Raw genomic sequence first — 14,194 nt, forward strand, 5'->3', positions numbered from 1 at the left:
CACCACCCAGGGACTTCTGGAGGTATATGGTAAGTAACAACTGTAGAAATCACACAAGGAAGGATGAGGGCCTGACAGACATATGAGAAGGGAAGTAAGAAAGATTTGAGCCAGGGCCTCAAGAATCACTGTCACATGGAAGTCCACGCTGTGGAGAGTGGAGGTTGGCTTTTAAATCCCATGGGCTGGGCTACCCAGTCTCCCCTGGACCATCAGAAAGCTGCAGTCTCATCTTCCCAGAGCCCCCCAAACACTCCGTGGCTGGCCTTTTTCCTGCTGAGCTGAGAGGGCAGCACTGACAGAAATCTTCACACAGCTGTAGAAGGGGCAGAGACCAGAGGAAACGTTTAGGGAAGAGCTGTGCCCCAGGCTGAACTAGAGAGCTAGACCCACCAGGGGATCCCCACCTAGGTGGGAATGGGGGCTCAATGGTATTTGGGGACTTTTAAAAGTACTAAAGGAGGCCAGGTGGCATAAGTGGTTTGCGACTGGCTGCTAACCCAAAAGTTGGCAGTTTGAACCCACCCAGTAGCACCACGGATAAAGGCCTGGCAAGCTGCTTCCGTAAAGATTACAGTCAAACTATGCAGCAATTCTACTGGGTCCCAAAGGGGGTCGTTGTCATGAGTCAGGGACCAACTTAACAACAGCTAACCAACAACTGAAGAGCTATAGTGAACTCACTACTGCTCCTCAGTCAGCACAAATACCGGGTGAGCCCTCTTTGTCCGTCTTGTTTTCCTGCTCTTTTCTCTACGATTTCACTGCCCGCAGATGGGCAGGTGGCAAGGGGCTTCCTGAGCAGCAAAGATGGTCTATTAGGAACTTTCTACCCACTAACAGGTAACCAGAAGAGGAAGCAAAAACTGAAGGTTGTGTGGTGGGCACAATAACGGCTTCCCAGAGATGTCCAAGTGCTAATCGTCCCAGTCCTTGGAGCCTGTGAATAAGTTACCTTGCATGGCTACTGGGGCTTTGCAGATGTGGTTAAGTATCTCGAGATGGAGAAATTTACCCTGCTTTATCTGGGTGGATCCAATGTAATCACAAGGGTCCTTAAAAGTAAAAGGTAGATTAGAGTGAGGACTCAACCTGCCATTGCTGGTTTTGAAGGTGGGGGAAGGCAGCCATGAGCCAAGGAATGCAGGCAGCCTCTAGAAGCTGGAGAAGGCAAGGAAAGGGATTCTCCCCTAGAGCCACCAGAAAGGAACACAGCCCTAAGGACGCTTTGATTTTAGTCCAGTGAGACCTGTGTCAGATGCCTAATTTACAGAACTGTAAGATAAATGTGTTGTTTTAAGTCACTAAGTGTGTAGTAATTTATTATGGTAACGATAGGAAACAACTACAAATTGTAAGGCTGGTTCCTTCTTGTTAACCAGGTCTTAGTTCAAGCCAACTTTTAGAGAGATCTTCTCCAGCCACATCCCTAAGTGTTTTCTCATCTTCCTCTAGTTACTGGCACTTTTTTCTCCTATGTTTTCCATTATCGAAATACTTCCATTTACCTGATTGCTAGTCTCCCCAACTAGATTGTAAGCTCCAGGACAGCAGGCACTTGGTGCTTTGTCCATCATTGTATCCCTAGTGCCAAGAAAAGTGCCTACACAGTGGAATCTCCACAAATATTTGACAGATGGATGAGTGGATGGATGAATGAATATGGTTGAATGGCACCAGTGACATGGAACCTACTGAGGTGACTGCTCAGCATTTATCATAGTTATGACCTGTGAGGGCTCAACAAAAATGTACACTGTCTTTACATCCCACAGATTTTCAGTGTAGGTCGCAGCTCCTCCAATGCTCCTACTAAGCCTTCAGAGGTCTCAGATTCATGCTGCTATGTTTTGTTATCTTAGGTGCCATCAAGTTGGTCCCAACTCATAGCAACCCTATGCACAACAGAACGAAACACTGCCCGGTCCTGTGCCATCCTCACGATTGTTGCTATGTTTGAGCCTACTGTTGCAGCCACTGAATCAATTCATCTCGTTGAGGGTTTTCCTCTTTTTTGCTGGCCCTCTACTTTACCAAATATGATGTCCTTTCTGGTCCCTCCTGATAACATGTCCAAAGTAATCAAGATGAAGTCTCACTATCCTCGCTTCTAAGAATCATCCTGGCTGTACTTCTTCCAAGACAAATATGTTCTTTCTTCTGGCAGTCCATAGTATATTCAGCAGTCTTCACCAGCACCATAATTCAAATGCATCAATTCTTCTTCAGTCTTCCTTATTCATTGTCCAGCTTTCACATGTATATGAGGTGATTGAAAATACCATGGTTTGGGTCAGGCACACCTTGGTTCTCAAAGTGATATCTTTGCTTTTTAACACTTTAAAGAGATCTTTTGCAGCAGATTTGCCCAAAGCAATGCATCCTTTGATGTCTTGATTGCTGCTTCCTTAGGCGTTGATTGTGGATCCAAGTAAAATCAAATTCTTGACAACTTCCATCTTTTCTCCGTTTATCGTGACTTTACTTATTGGTTCAGTTATGAGGATATTTGTTTTCTTAATTGTGCTTTAGGTGAAAGTTTGTAGAGCATATTAATTTCTCATTAGTTAATACACCAATTGTTTTGTACATTGGTTGCCAACTCCATGATGTGTCCACACTTTCCCCTTCTCCACCCTGGGTTCCCTGTTTCCATCTGTCCAGTTTTCCTGCCCCTTCCTGCATTCTCATCTTTGCTTTTGGGCTATTGTGCCCATTTAGTCTCATATACATGATTGGACTACGAAGCACATTCCTCACATGTGTTAGTCTTTGCCCTATAGACCTGTCTGATCTTTGAAAGGTGAACCTCGAGAGTGACTTCAGTACTGAGTTAAAATGGTATCCAGGGGCCATACTCTGAGTTTCTACAGTCTCTGTCAAACCAGCAAGTCTTTTTTTGTGTGTGAATTTGAATTTTGTTCTACATTTCACTCCCTCTATTGTGATCTAGGACCCTCTATCGTGATCCCTGTCAGAGCAGTTGGGGATTTTTGTTTTCTTTATTTTGAGGTGTAATCCATACTGAAGGTTGTCGTCTTTGATCTTCATCAGTAACTGCTTCAAGTCCTCTTTGCTTTCAGCAAAGTTGTGTCATATGCATATTGCACGTTGTTAATGAGTCTACCTCCAATCTTGATGCTGAGTTCTTCCTATAGTCTGGCTTCTCAGAATATTTGCTCGGTGTATAGACTGAATAAGTATGGTGAAAGGATACAACCCTGATGCACACCATTCCTGATTTTAAACCATGCAGTAACCCCTGTTCTGTTTGAATGACTGCCTCTTGATCTATGTACAGATTCCTCATGAGCACGATTAAGTACTCTGGAATTGGCATTCTTCTCAATGTTATCCATAATTTGTCATGATCCACATAGTCAAATGCCTTTGCATAGTCAATAAAACACAGGCAAACACCTTTCTGGTATTCTCTGCTATTAGCCAAGATCCATCTGACATCAGCAATGATATCCCTCATTCCATGTCCTCTTCTGAATCGGGCATGAATTTCTGGCAGTTCCCCGTTCATGTGCTGCTGTAACCATTTTTGAATGATCTTCAGCATAATTTTACTTGCATGTGATTATTAATGATATTGTTCGATAATTTCCACATTCTGTTGGGTCACCTTCCTTTGGAATGAGCACAAATATGGATCTCGTGCAGTCAGTTAGCCAGGGAGCTGTCTTTCACATTTCAAATTTTGCTACAGCCCACTGTATTAGATTCCGGGGCTGCTGTAACAAAGTACTGCAACATGGGTGGCCTATAAGAACAGAAATTTATTTTATCACATTTCCAGAGGCTAGAAGTCCAAATTCAGGGTGTCAGTAGGGCCATGCTCTCTTTAAAGGCTTTAGAAGCAGATCCTTTGTCTCTCCCAGCTTCTGGTAGCCCCAGGAGTTCCTCCACTTGTAGCTGCAATGTACCTCCATCTCTGCTTCCGTCTTCACGTGGCCATCTGCCCTCTGTGTCTGTTTCTGTGTCTCTTCTCATCTTTTATAAGACATCTCTCATATTGGATTAGGTGCCCATCCCCACCCCAGTGTGACCTCATGTTAACTGAGAGCATCCTCAAAGATCCTATTTCACATTGATAGGTCTTGGGGGTTAGGACTGAAACATATCTTTGTGAGGGTACACAATTCAATCCATTAACATGCGTCTAGAAGAATTTATGCAGAGTAAAATATTATAAATTTCCTCTGCCAAACAAAGCTGTAAAGAAATGTATGAAGAGATAGTCTATCAGTAAACACTAGAAGTGTTCCCTCTGGGTCAATCACTCCAGGAAGAGAGACCAATTTGGTTTTTGAAGAGGCCTTGGCTTCTTAGAGGCTTTTATTCAGTATTTTCTAAGCACCACACACAGGCTGTTTCCCCAGGAAATGACATTTTGTCAATCCAGTCCAAGATGGCAAAAAAATCGCAGGGGAGACTGGCTGTGCTAAGGCTGCTTCCTAGTTCTGGAGTGGAGGCAGGAAAAGCAGGCCCAGAGTTAGAGGACAGGACGCGTAAAGATTTTAATTTGCTGCACTCATGAATTCCATCAAGACACGCCTGAGGTACCTATCAAGAAAGCAGGGTGACATGTACAAAATGATGTTTATTGAATCCTGTTTTGGAGGCAGACAATATGAGACCGTTCGTGGCCTGTGAGCTCATTCAGACTTTAGAGTCGTGATTGCTTCCTGTCATTAAAGCTCAGCCACAGGAAACTCTAGCATAAATAATGGAAAGAAATCTTTGTGTCATAAAGGGGAGAAAAGGTGATTAAAAACACTAAGGCTATCACTCTTGTAGTAGCTCTGATGATTGAAATGCCCATAAACATCAACAAAATTTTTATATGTACAGTCTGAAGTATTTACTGCACAAAAAAGTAAAAATATTTACTTTGTGTACAAAGTATTTACTTTTGTACACTAATGTAAAGCTGTAAACTAACAGTCATCAGCAGTTAAGTACTCTGGGTCTGTACTGATACTCCCACTCTCAACTTAATAGCTTATATATTTAACTGATAACTGCTGCCCTCATCAGAAGCACTTGGGATATGGAAAAGGCATTTAAAAAAAATATGTCATTAACCTTGTAAACTAAAAAAGCAAACCCAAGATGATGAATTACTTTGCCTCAATCAATAAATACTAGTCTCAAGTGCTAAGTATACTAATAAAGACAGAAGCCATCAGTTAAAGAAATCATGGTGTTGTTACCTACTGATGTTCCATTTGCTAATGTGTATTAGTCAACTTTTGGACTTTATCCAACACATACACAGAGATTATTTTTTTGTTTGTAATTCTCAGATTTCCTTTGAACATTTCTTTTCCTTCACTCTCTTAGCTGGATGAAAATTAAACAACTCTTAAAACACAATTTCCAAATTTCCAGCCATCCAAAGCACAACGATGGTCATATTTCAGACTTCGATGGGCTTAGAAGGTTTCCTCTTACCCTGCTGGCAGCTTAAACTGATCCTCACCCTCTCCCCGCCTCCTCCTACCATACTGGAAGCCAAGCTGGCTCCCATCCAAAGACTAACAGGATTCCCAGAAGGTGCCAGAAGGGTCAAGGGGGGCCCTCTCTTTCTGGAGCCACTCTCAGTGGGGCTAATAAACCAATGGAAAAAGGAGAACAGGGATTCCAGTTGGATAAAAAGCCCTCAGACCTGAAGGGAACAGTGAAGGACACAGCACAGTACCAAAGCCTGGTGCCCAAAATAACATTTTGAGGCCCCACATTTTAGAAATCCCAGGTATTTCTGGGCACTTCTTTAATCACGGGGAATGGATATCCCTCCAAAAGGCTCTGCCCACATATCCCCCATCACACCCCACTGGTAAAGAACTGAGACTCTCCATTGGGTACAACCGTTTGCTCAGGAGGCAAGCTGAGTCTCCTTCCCCCAATACAGCTTTTCCTATATAAACCATGATACTCACGAAATCACAGGCCATTCTGGGTTTGAGAGAAGCTGCTTCCAGAGCTCTGCAGCCTACTGGCCTGCCCTCCACAGTCCACTTTACCCTTAACCACACCTCCAGTCCGCTTTCCCAGAAGTGTGCTGGTTTGTGAGTCTGAGTACATACCCCATTGGAAATGAACAGTGCAAGGTTCTACGTGCAAATATTGCAAACAATTTTTTTTTTTTTAACTATACACTTTTTAAAAATTCAAGTCAAATCCAGGAACAGACTAGGTGGTTGCATCCACCAGCCTCTTACACCCACAACAGGAAAACTCAGTTTCTGAAATAAGACAGAATTAAGGCACCAGCTACCCGACCCAAGGTTCATTCCTTGAGTTTGGAAGGAAGCCTGAGTGGGAAGTGCTGAGGCTTAATGTAAGACAGAGCTTCTCCAGCCTCAGTGCCTCCTGGGCCAAAAACCAAAGGCCTTTGCGTAGGCAACTTGTAGGAGGGACCCTCACCTTCCACAGGCAACTCTTTCCCTGTACTTCTGAAACTAAAACTAGGAAGGCACGTCCCAGAGTCCTGCTTCGTAAGGGCTGCAGTCTACTTTCACATAACACAAAACAGGGAAAAGGAGTTACCACTCTACCACCTCTTTTTACACGTAAGCCTTTGCATCACAAGGAATCCAAAGGCACATTCCTGATGGTTTTACGGGTGATCCACAAAGCCTCCTGTTGCTGGGATCATCAGACTGTCCCATATCTGAGGGAAAAATCCCCCGAGATGAGGCTCTGAGCCAGGCAGGTAAGGCTTGAAGTCAGAAGGTGAACATTAGGCAACTGGGTCTTCTGTGGCAGTTGGGCCTGTGTGAGTTCAAAGTGATGGTCACCACCACAAACAAAAAGGTTTACAACAGGAATTTCCCCCAGGGCTGATCCAGACCAGGCCTGTTCCCTAAAAGAAATAGGACAGCAATGTCCGAAAACAGAGCCCCTTGGTGGTCCATGGGGATGGAGCCATCCTCATTCTGGTTGCTAAGCAGGAACTGGGATGCCCTTGTAGGGGGTGGGGTTCAGCTGAGGGAAGCAAAGTTCAGCTCCTCGTCCTCCTGGCTGGCCCTCACTACTTCCTCCAGTTCGTCAGGGCTGTCGGTGATGTTGGGCTCACTGGAGCACTGGCGGTGGGGTGGGGAGAAGCTGGGTGGCAGGAGCAGGCACTTGTCCTCACTGCCAGCCTCCTCCCCTAAGCCTGAGTGCATCATGGTGGCCATGGCCAGCAGCTGGATGTCTGAGTGGGCATTGGCCACCGTGTGCCGCCGGACGCTGCCACACTTCTCTAGGTAGGCCTCCCCCTCTTGCTCTGTCAGTGGGGTTAGCGCCATCTCATTCAGTGGCCGGCTGACTGTGGTCATCGGGGAGGCACAGTTCAGAAGAGTCACCTTGGGCCGGACCCTGGAGTGCCGTCTGGCTGCAAGAGAAAAATCAGCAAAGGTGGTCAATGGGGAGGGGCAAAAGAACAAAAAAGCAAACCTGTTGTTATTGAGTCAATTCCAACTCAATGGTGACCCCACGTATTACAGAGTAGAACTGCCCTGTAAGATTCTCTTGGCTGTAATCTTTATAGAAGCGGATCACCAGGCCTTTCTCCTGCGGTGCCGCTGGATGAGTCTGAACCATCAATCTTTAGCTTAGTGTTGTTGTGGTTAGGTGCCGTTGAGTCGGCTCCAACTCATAGAGATCCTGTGCACAACAGAATGAAAGTTTAGTAGGTGAGCGTAAGTCTGGGGGGAGAAGGAGGTGGTAACTCAACCTCCTGAGCAGTTTAAGGTACAGCCCTGCTAAAGTGCAAGGGATGGAAAAGAAGTAAAATTATCTCTATTTGAGATGACATGATCCTATATATAGAAAATTCCAGAGTCCATAAGAAAATTTCTAGAGCTAATAGAGGAATTGAACAAAGTTGCAGGACACAAGATTAATAAGCAAAAATCGGTTGCGTTTCTATACCCCAGCGATGAGAAATCTGAACGAGAAATGAGGGAAATAATTCCATTTCAAATGCAAGAGAGAAGCTTGGCAACATCAAAATGTTTCTCTTGCAACTGTACCTGCTTAGGCCACAGACTGCCCTGATTCCTCCTCCTCCCCAATATTAGAAGCTCACCAAAAGACTTTCCTTGATAGATTAGGTTCAAGGGAGTTTCTGCTCTTTCTCAGCTGCTCTGGGAGCTTCTTTGGATTTGCCCTACATTCCCATCCAACCAATCCCCCTCTGAAGACCTGCCACTGGCTGGGCCAGCTTCCAAAAGAAGCCGTCTGGATCCATTCAGGAGACTGTGGCCTCTGCTCTGTCAACAAATGAACTCAGTGAAGCCTCATAAGCTTAAATCCAGATGAAGAGGTACTCGGGGAGAGCTTCAAGTGTCAAAGCCAGGGCAGCGGGGCCATCCCCCAAATCATTCTGAACCAAGACTGCCGAAGTCCCTTCTCCAGCCGGGTCAATGGTCTGAAGCCCTCATTCTGTACAAGTCAATTCTTCTGGATTCCAACAGAGAATGGACTGGGTTCCATGATGGTTCCATGGAGGCAAACACAAAGAGGAAGTCAAACACAAATCATCTGATTTTTAGGCTTCACCACATTCCAGAGACTGAGCTAGCCTTTGGCATGCATTCATCTTTTAAATCTTCCAAAAAACAGAACCTAAGTCATGATACATTGTTAGCTCCCACTTTACAGATGAGAAAACTGAGGATCAGAGAGGTCAAAACTTGCCCAAGGCCACATAGCGAATGTGGTAGAGCTGGAATTCCAACAGGGTCTGTCTCACTCCAGATCCTCACTCTTCCTGGGCTGCCCTTGCAAAGCACACAGACAACTACGATACGGTAGGTACCTCAAGGGCAGGACAAGCCGAGTATATAGGGTTTGAAGACAGGTGAAAACCTCTCCATCTGGGGATAATCAGAAGACTTGCCAGGGCGGATGAACATAGCACATGGGCCTTCAAGGCAGTAGGACTCCCAGAGAGAGGCAGGGGTAACAGTGTTCTGAGCATATATGTTGTTGTACCGACTCGTAGCGACTCCATGTGTGTCAGAGTAGAACCGTGCTCTATAGGGTTCTCATTGGCTGATTCTTCAGAAGTAGATCTCCAGGCCTTTCTTCCTAACCTCTCTTAATCTGAAAGATTGGCTGGAACCTGCTCAGCATCACAGCAACATGCAAGTCTCCACTGACTGTCCGGTGGTGTTGCACACGAGGTACATTGGTTGGAAATCAAAGCTGGATCTCTCGTATGGGAGGTGAGTATTCTACCACTGAACGACCACTGCCCCTGAACATACGTGAATGTATGAAAATAGCAATAAGAGAATAGGATCCTACCCCTTAGGATGAGGTCACCACATCTACCAGCACAGAGCCCCATGGGAACTATTTGGCAGTAACAATAATCGTTTTTTGAAACCTAGGTTCTGCATATTATACTGGGAATAATATGTAGAATCTAGAGTTTACTGTCTTGGAAGAACTACAGCCAGAATGCTCCTTAGAAGCAAGGATGGGAGACTTCATCTCCCATACTTTGGACATGTTATCACAAGGGACCAGTCCCTGGAGAAGGACATCATGCTTGATAAAGTAGAGGGTCAGCGAAGAAGAGGAAGACCCTCAGTGAGATGAACTGACATGGTGGCTGCAACAACGGGCTTAAGCATAACAACAACTGTGAGCATGGCACAGGACCGGGCAGTGTTTCGTTCTGTTGTACACAGGGCTGCTATGTGTCGAAACCAACTGGACAGCACCTAACAACAACAACAACAACAAAGTTTACTGAGTGTGTTCATATCCACTGTCTCACTGTTTAGTTCCAATCTCCTTCTGAAACAGGGAGGGCTGGCCTTATTATCCCCATTATACAGAGGAGGAAAACTGAGGCTCAGCTCCCGTTCTCTTAGGTACTAAACAGCAGTGCTGACACTTCCCCCCTCTACCTGGTACCTCTCCGGGCACTGACAACCCACCTGCCAAGGTCAAATTAATAGCAAACACCACCCCACACAGGACAAGAGGTTGGTACTATCCAGGAGAAGTGGGTTATCTGGCCCCCTCTTTGGGGAAAGGTGATTATGAGACAAAACCCCATGTGGCAACTGAAAAGGGAGAATCTATGGCGGCAAAACAGAGATTATGAGGCGTGGGTGCTTATAGTCACCAAGCCACGGACATTTCTATAACGATCTACATTTTCACGATAACCGTGCATTACTTTTATGATCGGAAAAATCCATAACTATAAAACAGAAGCACCGGAAGAGTTCAAAGAAGCAAGAACCCCATTAAAGAAGCATCCTTAAAAGAAAAAAAAAAAAAACACTCTAGAAACAACTCATTTCTCTCACGCTGCTGTTAAAAGCAAGCACTTAAGATTGGCTGTTGGGAAGCCTGTGCTGTGGCTCCAACCCTACAACCAGCCTGGCAGAAGACTAGGAGTCAAACCCGATCTCCCACATGGAAGAAGAGAATTCCACCACAGAACCACCACCGTCCCCTACGTGCTATGTACTGTACCCAAAAGAAGCTGCTTCACAGGCATGATTTCATTCAAATCTTAAAAAGAAAAAGAAAAAAACAGCCACTGTGAAGTAGGCGCCATCGTTCAGCCCATTTTGCAGAAGGGGAACCTGAAGCTGAGATATTAAATAACGTTACAGTCACAGCCAGTAAGTGATGGTGGCAGGATCCAAGCCCAGGGCTGACAGGAGAGACCCGGCTCATTACCACTGGGTGGCCCGCACACAAATGGCTCTGTTAAAACAGGTCAGAGGTAGCTGATGTCAGGACAGAGGTACAGATGAGAGCGCCCTGGGGAGTCAGAGGAGGACAAGTATAAAGAGGTGGCATTTTGGATGGTCTGTGCTCCCTTGAGAGTGACAGATGACAGATTGTACCCAAACTGGCTATTCATTCATTCATTCATTCACTCACAGAAGAGCTCCATGCTAGGTGCTGGGGTGCAGAGGGGAGCCACATGGTCCCTGCCCTCAACAAACTCAGAGTCTGAGGGAGAGACAGACACATAATCAGGCCATGGCAGTACAGTGTGGCAAGTGCCAGGATGGGGTTTGGGATGGAAGAGAGTGAGGCACACATGAGTCCTCATCTAGAGTGATTCCAGGGGGACAAGGCCACCTCTGGCTGGAGCCCTTACAACAGTAGGTGGCAGTTCTGCCTGGCCCTGCCCTGAGACCAGCAGCTTTCTCTTAAGGACAGAGCCTCTGTGGGTCTCTGTGGCTCAGAGAAGTTAAGTAACTTGCTCCAGGCCACACAGAGGAAGCCCAGCTCTGTGGTTTCAAAGGCCTTGCTCTTTCCATGGCTGCCTCCGCCTCTCTCCTTTGGGCTGTTCACAGCGGATGACTCATGGGACAGGCCAACAAGCTCTTCCTTCCGGGCAGACTGTTTTGGTTCCCAAGCCTGGGTGTGGGCAGAGCTGAGTCCATAGGGCCCGCATGACTACATCGATTCCCCTGGGCAGACAGTGTTTCCTTGCTAAGCTCCAAGCAGACTCCAGAGCCAACCCTCAGGCAACTGCGTTGGCTGCGTCCCACTGTGGTCCGCCCCTGCTGGGCCCCTTGAGGGGCCTGGGGGCCTTCACACTAAACAGAGTGCTAGGCCTGGGGCTGACAGACAGCTAACCACACTGTTGCTTCTTGCTTTCTTCCCTTTCTTTTTCCTTTGTACTGGGAGGGCTGGGCCCTTCCCCCAGGGAAGGAAATCTAATATGGAGGGGTGGGTGTCTCCCAGTGCCTAAAAACAGGTCCTTCCCTGCAGCAGTGCCCTTTTAGCAGGGAGAAGGCTGGGTCCTGCCACCTCTTGGACACCTACCTTCAGGCCATTTCCTTCTCCTGGCCTTTCTCACGGGTGGGGGAGGGGGAGCCTTTATTCCTTCCTCACTCACCAGGCGCCCTGCTGAGCACTGGCATTTACCCCCATGCACCAGAGTGAAAACACACCAGCTTCTTTCAAACCCGAAGAGGAGCAAAGCCTGGATGAGGCGTTGCTCAGGTCCTTTGTTGGGGACTCGGTTCCCAGGCCTTTGATCTCTCAGGCTTGCCGACCAGCCCCACCGGAGCAGCTGCCATAATGCAGCCATTGTGACCCGTGGCACACCAAGCCCATTGTGGGTGCCCCTCTCCAGGCTGGGGCACCTGAATACCAATGAATGCCTCCTTGTCATACTGTCATTACAGTATGTGTGTGGGGGCACTCGTGCACAGGAGGAAAGGGCCCTCCCCCAGAGACACAATTGAGAGGGGCATGCACAGGGCCAGGGCTTTTGTGTGGGAGAAATCAAGCACTCGGAGCGTTTACGCGGGATGGCCCTGTTATCAGCCAGAACAGCAGCTTGGAAACTTCTGGAACCAGGAAGGTAGAATGTGGCTCAACCTTTGGAGATTCTGCCTTTTCTTTTTTTTTAAAGATTTCACTATTTTCCTCACTCCCACACTTCCAATTACCCTAGAAAAGCACATGCATGCGCACGCACACATATACTCTCCATTCTAGCCCTCAGACTCATCTTTTCTCTTTGAAGCAAGTCTTCCGTATTCAGGGGTGAGGCTTACTTCTTAAACCCTATAGCCTGGCTGGCAGGAAGAGATTTCCCAGGAACCCCTCCACGCCAAACATGCTTGGGCACTTGGGTGTGGTAAGTAAGCGCCCCCTGGAAAAACCTCTTCTCTGGAGTCCCTAGCTGGTGCAAACGGTTAATATGCTCAGCTGCTAACCAAAAGGTTAGAGGTTCAAGTCTACCTAGAGGTGCCTTGGAAGAAAGGGTTGGCAATCTACTTTTGAAAAATCAGCCATTAAAAGCCCTATGGAGCAGAGTTCTACTGTGACACATGGGAGTTGTCATGAAGGGGGTGTCAAATCAAAGGCAACTGGTTTTTGTTTTTCTTTTCTGGCTCTGGTCACCTACTCATGTATGCCCCTGGGGACATTTCTTAATAACTCTGAGCCTGAGGTAACAAGAGCACCTACTCCTCAGCAGGCCGTGTGAGAATGACATGAACGCGTGCCGAGAATCTGGTCAGTACCTGGAATGTGACAGGCATTTAATAAGGGATGGCTTTTGAGGTGATCGTCCCAGCTGCCCTTGACCACTCCTACCCTACTAAGGTCCCAAGCGGACCATGGCAGAGCCTTCTCATGTGTTCAGGGATTTCTCACATCCAACACATTGCCTTATGTTTTTTACTTCAGCTGGGCATCTCAACACCCCTTCCCATGCGCAGGATAAACATTACCGCCCCCAGTTTGCTGAATGGAAGACTAAGACCCAGAGAATCCTCTCTCTATCTGGAGGGAGGTATCCTTGGTAAGGAAGAGCACCACAGTGGTCATGTTAGTTTTTTAGTATCCAAGTCTGGGATGAATGCCTAGCCTGGGACACGTCATGGGCTAAGGAATGGGAGGGGAAGGATCTTTTCCTCACCTGTTCCTCAACAAAGTCACCTCCCAACAGTTGACAGATGTGAGGTGCAGTTAGGGTGGGGTGTGTGGAGCAGCTGGTACAGTGTAAATAACTTGAGGCTTTGGAATCCTGGTGCCAATACCCAAGTGACCACAACCCTCACCTGTAAAATGGTAACAAGAGTGCCTACTCTGTGGCATGGTACCCAGCCCACCCAGTACAGTACCCAGAACATGGTCTGTGCCTAGGGGCCTCCCCTGCCATCAGCCACTTTGCACTTGTTGCTCTAGCGACTCTGAAGCTCTATCAGTTCCTCAAACACTCCACCCTCTTGTTCATCCATTTCCCTCCCCACAACCCTCCCACAGGTCCTTCCCTTTGCCTGGGATAGTCTTCTCTAACTCAGCGAACTTGTATTCATCCTTCAGGCACCATAACGATTGTCACTTCCCCCAGGGAGCCTTCCCTGACTTCCTGGTCCAGGCGAAATCTCCCTGCTCTGGGCTCCATGGCCCCGTACTCCCCTGCTCGGAGTGTCTGTACACTGCTGAGTCATTGCCTATTGTTTGTGACCTCCCCACTGGACCCTGCACTCTAGAGGACAGGGATGGGTCTGTTTCATTCACTGACATATCTGCAGCACCTCACAAGGTACCTGGAACGGGGTCTCAATAAACATCTGTTGAAATATTAATCATTAAAAAAATAATCAAGAGGGTCATTTCCTTCCCTTTCTCCCCCCTCCTGAGATAACTCTCAGAGGCAAGGTTTGTTCTTGGTCCAAGAATAACACCT

The 14,194-nt window shown here is 47.0% G+C and overlaps 1 protein-coding gene across 7 annotated transcripts in view; it reads right to left on the minus strand.

Moving 5' to 3' along the window:
- Positions 1–4,031: 4,031 nt before the first annotated feature.
- Positions 4,032–14,194, minus strand: part of PRR5L (proline rich 5 like) — a 95,271-nt gene continuing 85,108 nt past the window's right edge. For 6 of the 7 annotated variants that reach the window (XM_003412275.4, XM_023550707.2, XM_064288265.1 and 3 more), the window contains one exon: positions 4,032–7,390. In XM_003412275.4, the coding sequence (XP_003412323.1) occupies positions 6,996–7,390 (395 nt within the window). In that variant the 3' untranslated portion in view covers positions 4,032–6,995. The other variant, XM_064288267.1, reaches the window with a different exon arrangement.

The sequence above is a fragment of the Loxodonta africana genome, chromosome 7 (genome assembly GCF_030014295.1).
Source record: "Loxodonta africana isolate mLoxAfr1 chromosome 7, mLoxAfr1.hap2, whole genome shotgun sequence".
NCBI lineage: Eukaryota > Metazoa > Chordata > Mammalia > Proboscidea > Elephantidae > Loxodonta > Loxodonta africana.